The 16,835-nt window shown below is 39.5% G+C and overlaps 1 protein-coding gene across 4 annotated transcripts in view; it reads right to left on the bottom strand.

Moving 5' to 3' along the window:
* Window positions 1-16,835, bottom strand: part of LOC143032723 (ATPase family AAA domain-containing protein 2-like) — a 111,776-nt gene that overhangs the window by 88,605 nt on the left and 6,336 nt on the right. For 3 of the 4 annotated variants that reach the window (XM_076197652.1, XM_076197655.1, XM_076197653.1), the window contains exon 2: window positions 715-832. The exons of the other annotated variant lie outside the window; for it this stretch is intronic. In XM_076197652.1, coding sequence (XP_076053767.1) covers window positions 715-832 — 118 coding nt within the window. The remainder of the gene's footprint in view (window positions 1-714; window positions 833-16,835) is intronic. 4 annotated transcript variants of the gene reach the window in all.

Raw genomic sequence — 16,835 nt, 5'->3', positions numbered from 1 at the left:
ACACTGTTCCATTATGATATTTATATAAATCAAGAACATTATGGGTTACCCACTGGATTCCACTAGTTACTTTTCTCCATCTTGACATTTTTCTTCACCACTATCTGCATGCATTGCTCTTTCAGGAAATTGTTCATTCATTCCAAGGCTTTTTTTAGGTACTCTTCAACATGCTCCACTTTCCTTTGTATTCATTTGTGAAGTGTCTTATCATAGGCCTTCACCAGATCTACAAACCCACTTCACACCCAGCCATCTTTCTCTTGTAGCACATCAAGCCAGTCAAAGCTTAACAATGTCAATGCACTTGACCTTCCTGTTCCAACACTGTCTGCTCAAATGTTCACATTTTCAAGCCATTTAACCCACCTGCATTTCAGGGATTTCCTCTTTATGAATTGCATTTTTTCAATCCTAAAGCAGTCACTTTTTCAAATGATCACATAATTAGGTTTTCTTGTCTCCCGGGTGTTCTCTACCATCTTTAAGAATTCATATCTAATGGTCACAACAGTTTAAGTATTCCCTGTTTACACCCTTTGCCTCCAGTTTCCTGTCTTTCATTCTCCATTTATCATACTTCTTTTTAACTTCATACATAGTTCCAGTTGAGTGTGTGTATGTGTGTGTACTTGTGTGTACATTAAATCCTTAATAACCTTTACTAAATGTTTGGATTAGAATTCTATATTAAGCAGACTAAACAGAACTAACCTGTTGGAGACCTGCATTGGGGTGATGAGGTAGGGCTCTGATCTTCTCTAAAAGTTACTCCTGTGCTGCGCGTGCAACGCTTTGGCTTAGAAGTCTGATCCTCACTATCCCAAAAGAGCTGAAAAGTACCATCAAATTAACATCTAAATACAATTCTAAACATTACATGTTGCATGTCCTACAAAAATAAACAATTCTTTTTTTTTTATAAGGTAGTACTAGAAATATGCTCATTTGAACATGATGAACCAAAATTCTGCTCAGGAAATACATAACTGATGCTGGCTATCTCATATAAGTTTTGCTCAATATAGTAGTCAATCTACAGCAATTTGGCAACCTCCTGCCTTGGAAGTTTTCAAGCTAATCAATCTGACACATTATTCAGTACCTAGACTTGTCCAGTATTTTGGTACAAAAGCAAGTTATTTACTTTTCTTTCAAGTTATTAACCACTTCAGTACGAGTCAAATTCTCACACACAACATCGGCTGTCATATGTACGCTACATCACACTACCTGCATTATAAAACGTAAAGTCACTGCTGTATCACTCACTCTTTAACTCTAATAATAAACACAGAAAATGTAAACAAGCCAGTTCAAAGAATCTAGGGGTAACTCATATACACCTACAAAAAATATATATACTCCTCTATTCAATAAGTAATGAGAAAATGTCAGGAGAGACACTATTTATTTTCATAAGCTTACAAAACTTTGTCTCCTTCAAAATAATTGCCTCTCACATCTACACACTTCTGCATGCATCTCTCCCAATCCTGGAAGACCTCAAAGTCCTTTTTCAGTAGTCACTTCAGGTAACTTTCCAATGCCTCTTTCAGCTCCTCTGTTGACTGGAATCTGGTTCCCCTGAGGCTGTCATTCATGAGTGGGAACAGGAAGAAGTCGCAAGGGGCTAGGTCAGGGCTGTAGGGTGGGTGTTGTACCACTTTCATTCCCCTGTCGGCCAACCAGGCAGTCACCAGCGTTGACTTGTGGCATGGGGCATTGTCCTGGTGGAACCACCATTGACCACTCCTCCACTGCTGAGGCCTCTTCTTCCTCATCTTCTCCCTGAACTTTTTCAGAACAGTAAGGTAATATTCCTTATTGACAGTTTGATCCTGTGGAACCCATTCAACGTGAATGAACCCCTGGGAGTCAAAGAAAGGAATGACCATGGCCTTCTCTTGCGACCTGCTCATCTTTGCCTTTTTAGGTCTGGGGGAGGTCGCGTCCACTGAGCACTGATATTTGCTCTCAGGGTCGTAAGTGAACACCCAACTCTCGTCACAAGTCACTACCTTATTCAAGAAACCTGAATCGGCCTCTATCATTTCAAGAATGTCAGTGCAACATTTCACACAAAACTGCCTCTGGTCATCGGAGAGGATCTTTGGCACGAACTTGGCACAGACTTTGTGGAGCTTCAGATCTTTGGTCAGAACTGTCTCTACTATGCCAATACTAATACCAACAGCTTCAGATATCCTCACAGATATTCGACAGTCTTGCATCACTAACCTTTGCACTTCCTCAATGTTTTCCTCCTTGCGTGCACTTTTTAGTGCTCCAGATCTGGGTTCATTCTCAACCTGTTCATTTCTGTCAGAAAATCTGTCAAACCACCGATAGAAACTTGCTTGGCTCATCTGTTCATCCCCATAGACCTCCTTTAACATCCCATAAGCTTCTTGTTTGGTTTTCTTAAGTTTAACACAAAATTTGATGGAGTAACATTGCTCAATGTTTCCCTGCATCTTGACAAGTGTTCACAGATCGGCAAACCGAATCAGATTGGTTCCACCACGTTCACTGCTGCACTCAGACCTACAAATATAGAAAGTTGCCAGTTACTCCTTTTATTATGTATGTGTACTTCACCATGAAGTAGTATTTTGATCAAATCATATTTAATGTCTCACCTGACATTTTCTCATTACTTATTGATCAAAAGAGTACAGAATCAAAACGCCGACTCTGGCATCCTTGTGTACCCATTCACGTCTCACGACACCTATGTAGGCATCATTGTACCAAAGTGGTTAAGTGCCTACACATATTCACAGCAGATTCCCCCATTACATTTACTTGGCAACCTTCCCTCCTTGTCCCTTCACAGTATAAAAATGTTATCATGGGAGATTTTAATTATAGAAACATTGGCTGGGAAGTTTTAATAAACCAGGAAGTGCAAAAATTCTTAGATGTGGTGCAGTATAATTTCCTAAAACAAATGATTACCAATCCTATAAGGGGAGAGAATATTCTGGACTTACTTTTAACTAATAATGAGCACCTAACAAGAAACATGAACGTGATAGTCTAGGCTCTAGCGACCATCAAGAAATAAGATTTAATATTATTTGGATAGAATTAAATAGAATAACGTTCGAGTACCGGATTTCTGGTGAGCCAATTCTGACAAGATGAGAAAGTATTTAAGACATTTGGTCACTTACAAGACCGACCCATGGGGTTGTGACAGGGTAAGATACATGGTCAGTCTGGATGTCTTTAGCGCAGTCAGGTGTTGGGTCATGGAGTGGGGACACCCTGGGTCAGGTCACTTACAAGCAAAAGGTCAACAACCTAGTCAGCAATTTGGATGAAACATAGAGTAACCTAATAGCTTTAATTCCAAATGCTCAAGATAAATTTATTCCTCTCAAGTCAATACAGAAGAATAGTAATACTTCCAAATGGATGACAGACAGGCTGAAATATGAGATCAGAATGAAATGAGGACTTCATGCATTAATAAAAAAACTGGGAAACACCACTGATCAAAATATGATGATATGGTAAGACTAGTTAAAAAAAAAAACATGCACACAGCAAAACATAACTATGAAATCAAGGTTGTCAGACAAGTGAGATCCAACCCAAAGGGTTTCTTTCCTCTCTACAGAACAAAAAATAAAGAAAAGATAGGCCCAATTAAAAACAATGAAGATGTCATGATAGAATCAGAAAATGAGTGTTTACTATGAAGAGGTTAAATAAGGTACCTGACTACAGTCTGATTTTCAGTGGGGATGAAGAAAGTAGACTAATATCAGCATTAGTAAGGTAAAAGTAGTCAAACAATTGAAAGACTTAAAGCTATAAAATCACCTGGTCCAGATGAATTTTTTTCAAGTGCTTAAAGAATGTAAATTTGAAATCTGCCACCAGTTAACAGCAATATCTAATAAGTTGGTAGACACTTCTTCTGCCTATTGCTTGGGGGCAGGCAAACATTGTTCCCATTTTCAAAAAGGGAGCTAAATTGTCTTTATGCAACTACAGGCCAATCAGTTTGACATCAGTTATAGGTAAAATGCTTGAATCAAATATAGTTAATAGACTCAAGAGACCACAGTTATTAGTCCGATTCGTGACTATCAGCATGGTTTCTCCAGGGGTATATGTGACTACCGTATTTTTCGTACCATAAGGCAGGGGCAAAATCCTTAAAATCGGCCAAAATCGGGTGGTGCGCCTTATGTGTGGCTTCTGTGCAAAAAAATGACTCGGACAGTGACATACTATTTTGACATGTTTCGTAGGTAGCCTGCCGACGGCAACAGTGCATAGGCCTAGCAAAAGTTACAGCCAAGATGAATGTAGCTTGACAAGAAAATTGCGAAAACTTACAGTTTTCGAGTCCATGCCACTGCATTCATTCACGCTATCATGGTTATGACATGATAGCATCCACAACACAGACAGCCATTTTGCATTGGTCTAGTCTCGCTCCACTCCGACTTTAGTCATTTGGGTATTTTTTTTAGTTTCGACCATGGGTGCAATATAGCAATAGAAATTTAATTATCAATTCTGTAAATTAAAATGTATCAACGTAATATGCAATTTTGTGGGCGGAAATTAAAATAAAAAATACCTTGCTAGAAGCAAATATGCTAATGAACGAAGAATCGGTAGCATAGGATCGGGACGCCATCTTGTCGTCTGTCAATTGACGGCCTCGGTACTTCCAACACTACCTCGCCAGGTACATTTTCTTGAAGGAATGTTATGGAGTGGAGATGCATGCATTCCTTCAAGCTGCAAGATCTTTGTATACCCGGCAAGCTGAGAGAGTGGTTAAAAAGCCCGCCAACGTCTCTCACGACGACGACAACGAGGACGAGGCGGATGACATTTAATTTGCAGGTAATGATTTATTAAACACAGGTTAGGTTAGTTTAGTTTAGGTTAGACGAATTAATTTATCATCCTTTCATTTCTTTGACATCGGCATCTATCATAACAAACATGGTGTACCTTTTGTCCGACATGACTTCGTTACTTACGAAATCTGTTTTAGCATTTTTTTTTTAATTTCCGCTCACAAAATTGCATATTACGTTGATACATTATAATTTACAAAATTAATAATTAATTTTCTATTGTTATATTGCGCCCATGGTCGAAACTAAAAATTTACCACTACCGGTATACACTGTACCCCAGGTAGTTTTTGCAGCTTGCAGGATGGTAATGTAGACCTAAGCTGCAGAACACTTTACCTCACAGCTAATATCCACCGTACAAGTTCATTTATAACATCATACAAATTTGCCTCAGCCAACTTAATTATGGTACACGACGTCGTAACTTCGGGAGATTTATGTTAAACGTCATAAAGCCCGTCGTTAACCGAGTAGGTCGTTAAATGAGGAGTACCTGTATGTTCTCCATTGTAAACACTGATTTAAAATGTTGTTCATAATTTCTGCCATTTCAATTTCCTCTGTGTATTCAACTCCTCCTTGTCTTAATTTCTCCAAATCTTGTTTGTTTTTCAGTTTGTTGTTTATAAATCTGTATAGTTTGGTTGATCTTTACATTTTTCTATTACATCTTTTTCATATTTTCTCTTTTCCTCTCTGCACGCTTGTACATATTCATTTCTATAACAAGTATATATTTTCCATTTTTCAGGTCTTTTGTCTTTCTTACATTTGGTCCAAGCTTTGTCGCTTTTGTCTTTTAACACACTACAACTTTTGTTGTACCAGCACTTTACATATTCTTTTTCTTGTTTTTGTCTTGGGACATACTTTTCCAATACTTTTTTTATAAATTTTTGTCAAAATATTCCATTTCTCTTCTACTGTTGTATCTTCTTTGTGTATTCTTTCCCAGTTTTCATTTTGAAAGAATTCTCTTATTTTATAAAAAATGAAAATAAAAAATAAAAAAAATTCATACATCAACCTTCCTTTTCTATATTGTTCATGTATTTTTTCTCATTTAGTTCTAGTTCTATCAATATATGGTCACTTTTACTTATTGGTGCCTGGTATTCTATCTTTTCCATTATTTCAGGTTCTGATGTGATTATTAGGTCTAGTCTCGATACTCCCAGACCCTCATATGCCTTTACTTTTTCGTTTAGGAATGTCCCCTGTGGGGCCACAAGGAGAAGGATGCCTAGTCCCACTCCCCGTCCCTTTCTTCTCGCCTCTTACGATCCAAGTGGAAATACTTGGTGGCAGTATTCTTTTCCCCCACCACAGCAGAAAATGAATACTCAAATGGTACAGGACAGCAGCAAGGGGTTGGGGGACAGCATAATGGAGGGACAGTCATAGTATAAAAGTGTCATCATTTCTCTATGAAGAGTTTTCCTCTATCGTAGACAAAATGACGTGTGGCTCTGGTCCGTAGGGGCGCCCCATATAGACCCTAAAGTATTAACTGCATGCTACTTTGCCACAATAACAAGCAGCCAATACCCTGAGCTAAAATAATTGTTTAAAACATTACACATTCCTTCATTTGAATATTCAAGTTGATCGTCAGCAGATAATAGTGGACCAATGTGATTCCTAACTACCTTTTTATCTCTAATGTAACTATAGAATTCTTTGGGATTCTCTTTGGATTTATCAGTGATTTTCATTTCATATTGTCGTTTTCTTTATTTGTCTTTTTTAAATCTCTCTGTATTGATACATAACTTTCAATTCCATACTATTGGAATACACCCCAAAATGCTTATCAACCCTATCACACTCCTTATCCAAGTCCATTAAAGCCCAAAATACATCCTCATTTTTATCAAATATTTCTCACATCTCTTACAACAAACACTTGATCCATGAACTATATCCCTACACTCACAATGCTTTCCCCTGCCACTTCTGTTACCACCCTAATCTCCATTAACATATACAATAATTAACCACACTTAACAGTGAACCCTCTAAAACTACTACATCCATATTTGTCTCCCTTCCCCTTGTATAATGGAACTATACATGCACTTATCCAATCCATTGGTATATCTCCTTTCCTTGGACATACATTAAACAATCTCATTAACCATTCCAAATTCCAGTAATAAGGCCTATTGATTCTATGTAAAGAATGAGGTAAACTGATACTTATGTACTACTGTTATTCTTGAACCAATTCCACAATTACAGGAAATGTCTAGCCTCATTACAAACAGGGGTAAGTTGGGGGTTTTGTTTTGTGTACAAAACCTGCAGCCCTGATGAATACATATGTTAGCTACCCTTTCTACATATACAACTTACCTATAAATTGCTATCAACTAATAATACTGCAGCATGTTATACAACACAACACAAGACAAGACCTTTGCCGATCATACCTCTCGACTCTGGAAAGTAAAATGAAAAAAACAAATTGTTTCAACTGCTACCAGTACTCTACAAAATTTCAACATTAACTCATGTACATTTCCCTTAACTAAAACCATAAGGAAAGGACAATAAGGCATTTAATTTCTATCAAATATTGAAAAAGAATTAATCCTTCACAATGTCAGATATTTTACAATGAAAATGCACTGAGGAAACTGCACAGCCATTTATTTGGCCTTCAAAATTAAGTTGAAGTCAATGGGCCTTGTACATGAATATGTTTACTGTGGAAAAGATCAAATAAGGTGAAAATGGGAGACTTTATGTGTGCAAACAAACAAAATCATAAGCATGCTTACTCTTTTGCAAATATTCAATGAGAAAAAAAAAAAAAAAAAAAAAAATATCACATAAATTTGGCCTACAAAACTACCTTCCCTACCTTCTCCAATGCTGTGTGGCAAGACTTGACAACTGTAATGGATGACATCTATGTGTGAAGCAAAGTTTGATTTCATGCCAGAGATTCATTATCACCATTGAACAACCCCCACCCCCCTCCAGTCTGGTAGTCCCAAAAGGTTGACCTTCTGTCTTTTGACTGGCTGTATCCTGAATCTCTTTATTAACTTTAACTGCATTTCTTCCACTTTTTTCACACAAGGAAAGATGACAACTGGCAATTGCTCCCCCTCCTCTCTTTCCTACAAGCCAGTGACAGCCCCCACACTTTTCAGAAATCTAGAAGAGCCCAAGGACCATTGCCAGCTGCTGTGGGTTTCCAGCCCGTGAAACTCAAGGCGACAATTATTACTATTATTACAACAATGAGTAACTAAAAATGGTGGGCCTGTGAGAAGGGTATCAGAAAGTGTCTTGCCACTTATCCTCAAAACTTGCCTCCATCCAAAGGTGCAATCCTGAGGGCTCAACCCTGACTCTATATCAGTTTCAAATGTATTTCCTCCACTATTTCATATACAGAAAACAGACACTTGGTTACTGCTCACAGAAGAAAAGAGTGAGGAGCCTACACCAGGAGGCGCATAGCTGCGGCTGAAGCCATCACCTTTGCCCTATGTGCACTTTGACTGCAAGGGCAGGTAACAGTCACTGCTGGGAATTGAAGAAGAATGTGGGAATTGAACCCACATCTAAGTGAATGAGGTCTTTATGCATCCAATTATGCCACCAATGCACGGAAAGTCTCACACTAATACAACAGTCTAAGGTTTCTTCCCAGAAACCTATGAAAAGGACCAAGGACCATTTCAGCATGTCTTTCCACCCCTCTTTGCAGCTAAATCTCAGAGGAAGAAAGTTAAAGGAACAGCAGGAATGGTTAAGGTCAATGAATAGAAGAAAAGGGAAAGTAGAAAAGAAGGAAGGTAGGAGGAGAGCAGAGAGGAAGAAGAGAAACAAATAAACAACCAGTCCTTGGGCCTTCTTAAAATTGCTCCAAAAAGAAAACTGGAATGTTTTTGGTGTCAATTTGGAGGTCTGTTTCATGTCTGTATTTTGTACACAATTCTCAACTGATCTAGACTATCTGGTAGTTTTACTGGACCATGCTTCAAACATACAACATTTATCTGATGCATTTTTTACTTGGATGTTTGTCAGGGGTTGAAATGAATTCAGTCTATCATTCAAACACTTAGGTTTCCTGATCTTATCATAAGTAAACATATCTTGTAAATTCTTGTTTTTATTAGTAACTATTGCAGATACATTAATTCTAGAGTAGTTGTCATTTACAATATTAAAATATCTTTCACCCATGTATTTTGATAACCATAGAAAATATGATGAAGCCAGTTTAGAGAGAATGGAGGTTACGTAGGTACAACTACAATAAATATAATCAAGACACCGACGTCGGCATCATCGCGTACCCACTTGCTCCTCATGACGCCTACGTAGGCGTCACCGTATGGAAGTGGTTAAGGATGGGCTTTTGCCACTATTGCCCATTTCCAGTGCTTTGCATGTTTTTGGCATTGAAATTCATTTCTTAGTCTTGGCTCCAAGCAAAAATAGTATCTAGATCTTTCTGCAATATTCTACTGTCCTCATTTTTCACTCTTCTCGTGATTTTTACATGGTCTACAAACATGTTGGCATAGCTTGTTGTTCCTTCCATCATGTTGTCATTAACATGTCCTCCAATATGTTCCAATTTCCACATAAATCAACTGTGAGGTACTTTATCAAATACCTTTTCTAGGTCTAGGTACATGCAGTCCACCCACCTACCCACCTCTCTCTTGCAGCACATCAATCGCTTTAGAGCAAAAGGTTTGACACACATGATCCTCCAGATCTGAAGCCAAACTGACTGTCTGTCAGAATGTTCATCTTCTCAAGGTATTTGGTTTTTCAATCTTTCATAATCCTTTTACACAATTTCATTATTGTACTGGTTAGTGATACTGGCCTATCATTTAGTGGCATTTCCTTGCAAATTGGCTCCACATCTACCCTTTTCCAATCAAGCGAAACAATGCCCTTTTTCAGTGAACATGTAATAAGGCTGCAGATCTTGTCTGCTAGTTGTTCCCTACATTCTTTAACCCCTTCCATACGGTGCCGCACACGTAGGCGTCATGAGGAGCAAGTGGATTCGCGACGCTGCCATATTGGCGTCTTGATTATATTTATTGTAGTCGCCCCTGTGTTTTTACATTCTCCCAAATGCGCCCTGAATCCCATTCTCTGTGGTTTTCAAAATTCGCGGGTGAAAGAGAGAACGATCGATATAAGCGGCGACTATATTTTATGATAGAATATTATTACGTGACGTCATACAGCTGGCATTGGCTGCTACCCGCGAGATTTAAGTCCCGTACTGAAGTGGTTAAGTATCCAGTTAGAGATCCCATCAGGCTTTTGTTACATCCAATGAATCCAGGAGATTGAGCACTTCCCTCACTTCTACATTCATATCTGCTAAACCTGGCTTTTTTATCCTCTTGCTTTTCTCCAAAAAGTTGTGCTCTTTTGTGATCACTGGAAACCTCTATTCATTATTTCTGCCTGAGCTGAGGCCTCTTCAAAAACCTCCCCATCTACTACTAACCTGATGATTTCTTCCATGTCTCAATTTACCATTTATGAACTTGTAAAACAGTTTTGGTTAATCTTTGTATTTTTCTGCTACATCTTTCAAAATTGTTTTCTTCCTGCAAATTCTGGCAGTCATTCCTAACTTGTTTGTAAGCTTCTTTTGTTTTATTGCTTTTCTTTCTCCACTTTCTCCAAGCCACATCCCAGGCCTTTGTTGCAATCTCACACCTTTTGTTAAACCAATCCTCTTCTTGCTTCTTCCTTTCTCTAGTCTTTGGCACATTTGTTTACTCCTACGTTGTAAATGTCAAGAAAGATTTCCCATTTCCTTCTTATTCCTATGGTATTCATGAATCATAGTGGATAGTTGATGGTGGAAATGTGTCTAGAAAGAGAGTTGATGATAGCAAATACTGTACAGTGTTTCGGAATAAAGTCAAGCATAAGTACACATGGGAGAGGGTGGTGGATGGAAGGGTGGTAGATAGAGTGTTGATGGATTATGTAGTGGTAAATGGGACTATGATAGGAAGAGTTAAGGATGTACATGTGCTAAGGGGAGAGGGTGGGGGAATATCAGATCATTTTTTGGTGGAAGGTAAGTTGAGAGTGGAGGATAGATGGAGAAAGAGGAAAGGGACAAAAGATAGGGAGGTGCTTAGAGTGAACTCTTTAAATGAAAAAGAAAAGGAGAAGGAGTACAAGAAGAAGCTGAGGGAGGAGTGGGAGGGAGTGAAGGATAGAGTAGAGCTAGGTGTGGAGGAGGAATGGGGATGGTTCAAGGAGGGAGTTACAAAGTGTGCAAGGATGGTGTGTGGAACAAGAAGGACAGGAGGAAATAGAAAGAAGAGTAGTGAATGGTGGGATGAGGAAAGAAAGAAGGTTGTAGAAGAGAAGTGAGCTTTCACAGATTTGTTACAAAATAGGACGAGTGGAGCTGGGTGTGGAGGAGGAATGGGGATGGTTCAAGGAGGGAGTCATAAAGTGTGCAAGGATGGTGTGTGGAACAAGAAGGACAGGGGGAAATAGAAGGAAGGGTAGTGAATGGTGGGATGAGGAAACAAAGAAAGTTGTAGAAGAGAAGCGAGCTTTCACAGATTGGTTACACAATAGGACGAGGGAGTCATATGAGAGGTACAAAGAAAAGAAAAGAGAGTAAAGGAAAAGGTAAAGGAGGCAAAGAGGAGAGCAGATGTGAAGTGGGGTAAGAGTATGACAGACAATTTTGAAAGTAATAAAAAGATGTTTTGGAAAGAAATTAAGAGAAAAGGTAAAAGGTGCAGATGGAGAGATGATAATGGAAGAGAAGGCAGTAAGGGGAAGATGGGCAGAATATTTTAGGGAGTTGCTAAATGTGAAGGAGGATAGGGAGGGAAAGATAGTAGCAGTGGGAAATGCTAAGTAAATGACAGTGATGAGTGAGGAAAATGGAGGAGAAATAAGGAAGGATGAAGTGAAGGCAGTTGTTAAGATGATGAAAGCAGGTAAGGCACCTGGTCTGGATGGATGCCATGCAGAATGTCTAAAGAAAGGAGGTACAGTGATGGTGGACTGGCTGGTGAGGTTATTTAATGTTTGCTGGAGAGAGGGTAGAGTGCCGGAGGACTGGAGGAGTGCCTGTATAGTTCCACTTTACAAGGGAAAGGGGGACAAGTGTGAATGTAGTATTTTCAGAGGGATTAGTTTGTTAAGTGTAGTTGGGAAGGCTTATGGGAGGATCTTGATTGAGAGGATTAGGAGAGGAACAGAGGGAGTAATTGGTGAGGAACAGTGTGGATTTAGGACGGGTAGAGGTTGTGTAGATCAGATTTTTGTGGTAAGACAGATATGTGAGAAAGCTACAGGAAAGGGGAAGGATGTTTTTTGGGCTTTTATGGATCTGGAAAAGGCTTACAACAGGGTAGACAGAAAGGCACTGTGGGAGGTTATGCAGATATATGGGATAGGAGGAAAGCTTCTAGGAGCTGTCAAGAGTTTTTATGAGAGTAGTAGAGCTTGTGTCAGGATTGGAAATGGAGAGAGTGAGTGGTTCGAGGTAAAGGTGGGACTTCGTCAAGGATGCGTTATGTCGCCCTGGCTGTTCAACTTATACATGGATGGGGTAGTGTGAGAGGTAAATGCAAGGGTAGTGGGCAAGGGATTGGAGATGGTTAAAGAAAATGGAGAAAAGTGGGAGGTGAGCCAGCTCTTGTTTGCGGACGACACTGCACTTGTGGCAGGATCGGAGGAGGGATTGAGGAAGTTGGTGACAGAGTTTGGGAGAGTATGTGATAGAAGAAAGCTAAAGATAAATGTGGGTAAAAGTAAGGTGATGAGATGTCCAAGGGGTGAAAGTGGCAGTAGACTGGAAGTGAGCATTAAGGGAGAGCAACTAGAGGAAGTGGATAGTTTTAGATACTTGGGTGCAAATGTGGCAGGAAAAGGTGGAGTGAAGGTGGAGGTAGAATTTAGATTGAGAGAAGCGAGTAAATGCCTTGGTGGATTGAGGAATAGACATTTGGGAATGGATGCTAAGAGGAGACAGTATGAAGGAGTGATTGTGCCAACAGCACTGTATGGGGCAGAAACATGGAACATAAGAGAGGAAGAGAGAAGGAGTTTGAATGTAATTGAGATGAGGTGTCTGAGAAGTATGATGGGGGTTACTAGGCTAGATAGAGTGAGAAATGAGGAGGTGAGGAGAAGAACTGGGGTGGAAAGGGAGTTGGGAGATAGAGTTGATGAAAGAGTATTAGGATGGTTTGGACACATGGAATGAATGAGTGAATTAAGACTAGTAAAAGAGGTATGGAAGGCAGATGTGGATGGAGTGAATATGAGGGAACATCCTAGGATGAGGTGGATGGATGGGGTGAAGGGGGCTTTGGGGAAGAGGGGAATGTCTGTTGAGGAAGGATGGGAGAGGACAGAAGATATGGGTGAATGGAGAATGGTTGTATATGGATGATGTGATGCATGAGGTGGAATGGGGGGTGAGGTAGTATGTGTGAGCAAAATTTGACGCAGCCCGAAGGGATTTCTCCCCTGTCTTCTCCTTTTATGCATGGGGGGACAGAGAGGGGGGGGGGACACTGCTTCTGACCCAGGGCAGTGGACAAGGTATAGGGATCACCTGTCATCCAGGAGGTGCTAAGATAAGAGGGAGGGTGGAGGGGTGTGGAGTGTATTCAGGGATGGAATGGGTGGGAATGATTTTATGCCTTTTCCTTTTTGGCTACCTCCCTTGTAGGGGGGTGAAAAGCCTTGGTATATGTATGTATTCATGAATTCCTCCCAGTTTGTTTCTTGAAAGAATTCTCAACCCTAAGTAATCTGTTTTCTTAAAATTGAGTCTCCCTTGCCCGTGTGATTCATAGTTTGGCTCTATTTCCTCATCCTCCAGCTGAAATTCAATTGTAACCTGGTCACTTTTTCCTAATGGGTAAAGGTAGTTCAAGGAGCTGACGATGTCTGGCTCTTTGGTTAGTAACAGAATGTTGTGGAGTGTCATCTCTTACCAGGGTAACTTCCTTTACCCACTGGGTCATTCTGTTCTCCACTGCTATACTCAGCAGTGTACTTTCCCAGAAAACTGCTTTGCTGCTTGCTTCCTTTTCCTCCCAGCTAACATCACCACGATTAAAATTTCCAATATGGACTATGTTACTACTTTATTCAATATTTTTCCTTAGGGAAAGAATTGTATCCAATAACATTTCTTGATATTCAGTTTCATCTCAAGCTCTTGTCTTGGGAGGAACATATGCCACCATGAAGTTTTTTTTATTGAGTCTATGTTAATGACATGATGGAAGGAATAACAAGCTATGCCAACATGTTTGTAGATCATGAAAAAATCATGAGAAGAGTAAAAAATGAGGACAGTAGAATATTGCAGAAAGATCTAGACACTACTTTTGCATGGAGCCAAGACTGGGAAATGAAGTTCAATGCCAAAAGCATGCAAAGCACTGGAAATGGGCAACAGTGGCAAAAGTCCATCCTTAAACTCTTCCTTTGGAAGTGAGCACATTGCAAAAGAGAAAGACTTGGGAGTATTAATAAAAGACAACCTGTCACCTGACAGACATATCAGCAGGATTATGGGAGAGACATTTGGACTACTGCAGAAGATTAAAGTATAACATTCCATCATATGGATGAATAGATGATGAAAAAACTCATTGGAACCCTGATACTTCCAAGACTGGAATATGTGTCAGTAGTGTGGTCCCCACACAGAGTGAATGACATAAACAAGACTGAGAGAATACAAGGGGCAGCAACCAAACTGGTCCCCAGCTTGGCAGATAAACCAAATGAGGAAAGACTAAAAGTACTGGTCCCCAGCTTGGCAGATGAACCAAATGAGGAAAGACTAAAAGTACTGAGTCTACCAACTTCAAAAGATCAAAGAGAAAGAGGTAACATGATTAGTGTTCAGGTCACTAAAGGAGACAGATAGCACTGATAGAAGAGATCTCCTAATTAAAGATGGAAGGTCTTTAAGAGGTCATGGAAGTGAATTAGGAAAGACATGCCAAAAGAATGTGAAGAAATACGGTTTTCCATATAGATGTATAAATAAGTGGAATAACTTGAAAGGTGATATAGCACAAGCTCAAACAATACACAAGTTCAAATCTAAATAGAATAATTGGAAATCAAAGATATAGATTAAATTGAGACTTTACATTAGAGTCTAGACATGTTAGAAAATTAGAGAATAGGGACAAGACCCAATGAGTGTTGCTCCTTTCCTGTATACTACAACTAGGTAAATACACTGGGCAGACAATACATGGGTTCAAATGAGAGTATCTTGCCTCAGTGTGCATTACCTCATATTCTGTCTTGATCTGGATAATGAAGACATGGAATATGGAGTGAAGTGAACATGAGGGGGCAACCAAGAACAAGATGGATGGAAAAGGAAAATTGGGAAGGAGGGGGATGTCTGTTTTTGAAGCAAAAGAGAAGACAGAATATAGGGGTGAGTGAAGAATGGTTGTGTATGGATGATGCTGTGATGCATGGAAGGGAGTGGGTAGGGAAGTGTGTGTGAATGATATTTTGACACAGCCCAAAGGTATTTCTCCCATCTTTTTTTTTCTGCATTAGGGGACAGAGAAGGGAAGGGGGGTTGCCAATTAAATTAACCAATCTTGCTGTGGATGTGTTGTGTCTTGCTGAATTGCTTCCAACCCAAGGCAATGGGTGAGACACAGGAATGACCTGTCATCCACAGGAGCCAAGAAAAGAGGGAGGGAGGAATGGTGAACTGGAGTGTTGTATGTGGGGATGAAATGGGTTGGAGTAGATTCATGCCTTTGACTACCTCTCTTGTAAAGGGGAAAACCCCATTGTATACATATGTATCATATATATATATATATATATAAAGGGAAAACCCCATTGTATACATATGTATCATATATATATATATATATATATATATATATATATATATATATATATATTACTTTTCTTATTCCTCTCCCTCTTCTTTTACTTTTAACATCAGAAGTATTGACTATTTTGTCTCCCATGATTTGGTAGTCGCTGTTGTTTGAGGAACTAGATGAGAATAGATGGTTATTGCAGGGTGTTGTATAAAGTGGACATTCCAGTAATATGTGTGGTACTGTGAGGGGGGCATTTCCACTGGGAGGTGTGTGTGGAGGGGTCATTTCCTGTCATGAAGTAGCCATGTATGAGATGGATGTTTGTGCTGTTTCAACACAGCAGTTATACTGATGTGAGAGCAGCCATGCACATATCTACCTAATTGTAGTATGTGGGTCTTGATTAATTTTTGGCGATTTGTTGGGTGTTGTTCCAAACACCTTTGTCACATTTAATATTATTGATTGGAGAATTCAATAATAGAATTCCTAGAAGTGGAGGTATCAAAAAGTATTCTATGAGCCCAAAAACAGCCAAGCCCTACTTAGGAGCACATTTCTTAGTACAACTACTATTTCAAAGATCATCGGTCAGTCAAAAAGTATAGGGTCAACTTGGCCCATCTACTCAACCAAGTTGGGCCACCATGTTAGAGGTTAGGTTAGAGTAGATAACTTTATTATACTTTAATTTCTTCGATCTCCACATCTATCAAAACGGCATCTCAAGCAGATGCTGGGCCGAGTTGGCGATGGGCCGAGCTGGTCAGCAACCAGTCAAATCACCCAAAATATTAGTGTATTGGGTGATATTACCCAAAACACCAAGAGAACATTAAAGAAGTGTAAATGATAACATTTAGTGGTATTCTATCATTAAGAAAAGTTATGTTGATACATTTACCAGATGCTATTTATCTACATCAAAGAGAAATCAGTGTTTTAGGTGATGCTCAGCTCATGCTGTTTGGGTGCTTCGTATGACAAAACACAAGATGGCAGGATGGTGCCTTTTCATAAAACCGTTCATTCACCAAATTAATTGCGCGATCTTTTGATTTCAAAA

Source organism: Oratosquilla oratoria, chromosome 14 (genome assembly GCF_046742065.1).
Source record: "Oratosquilla oratoria isolate Oo_2021 chromosome 14, ASM4674206v1, whole genome shotgun sequence".
NCBI classification, from domain to species: Eukaryota; Metazoa; Arthropoda; class Malacostraca; order Stomatopoda; family Squillidae; genus Oratosquilla; species Oratosquilla oratoria.
The sequence above is the reverse complement of the archived record's forward strand: the minus strand, read 5'-3'. Positions and strand labels throughout refer to the sequence as shown.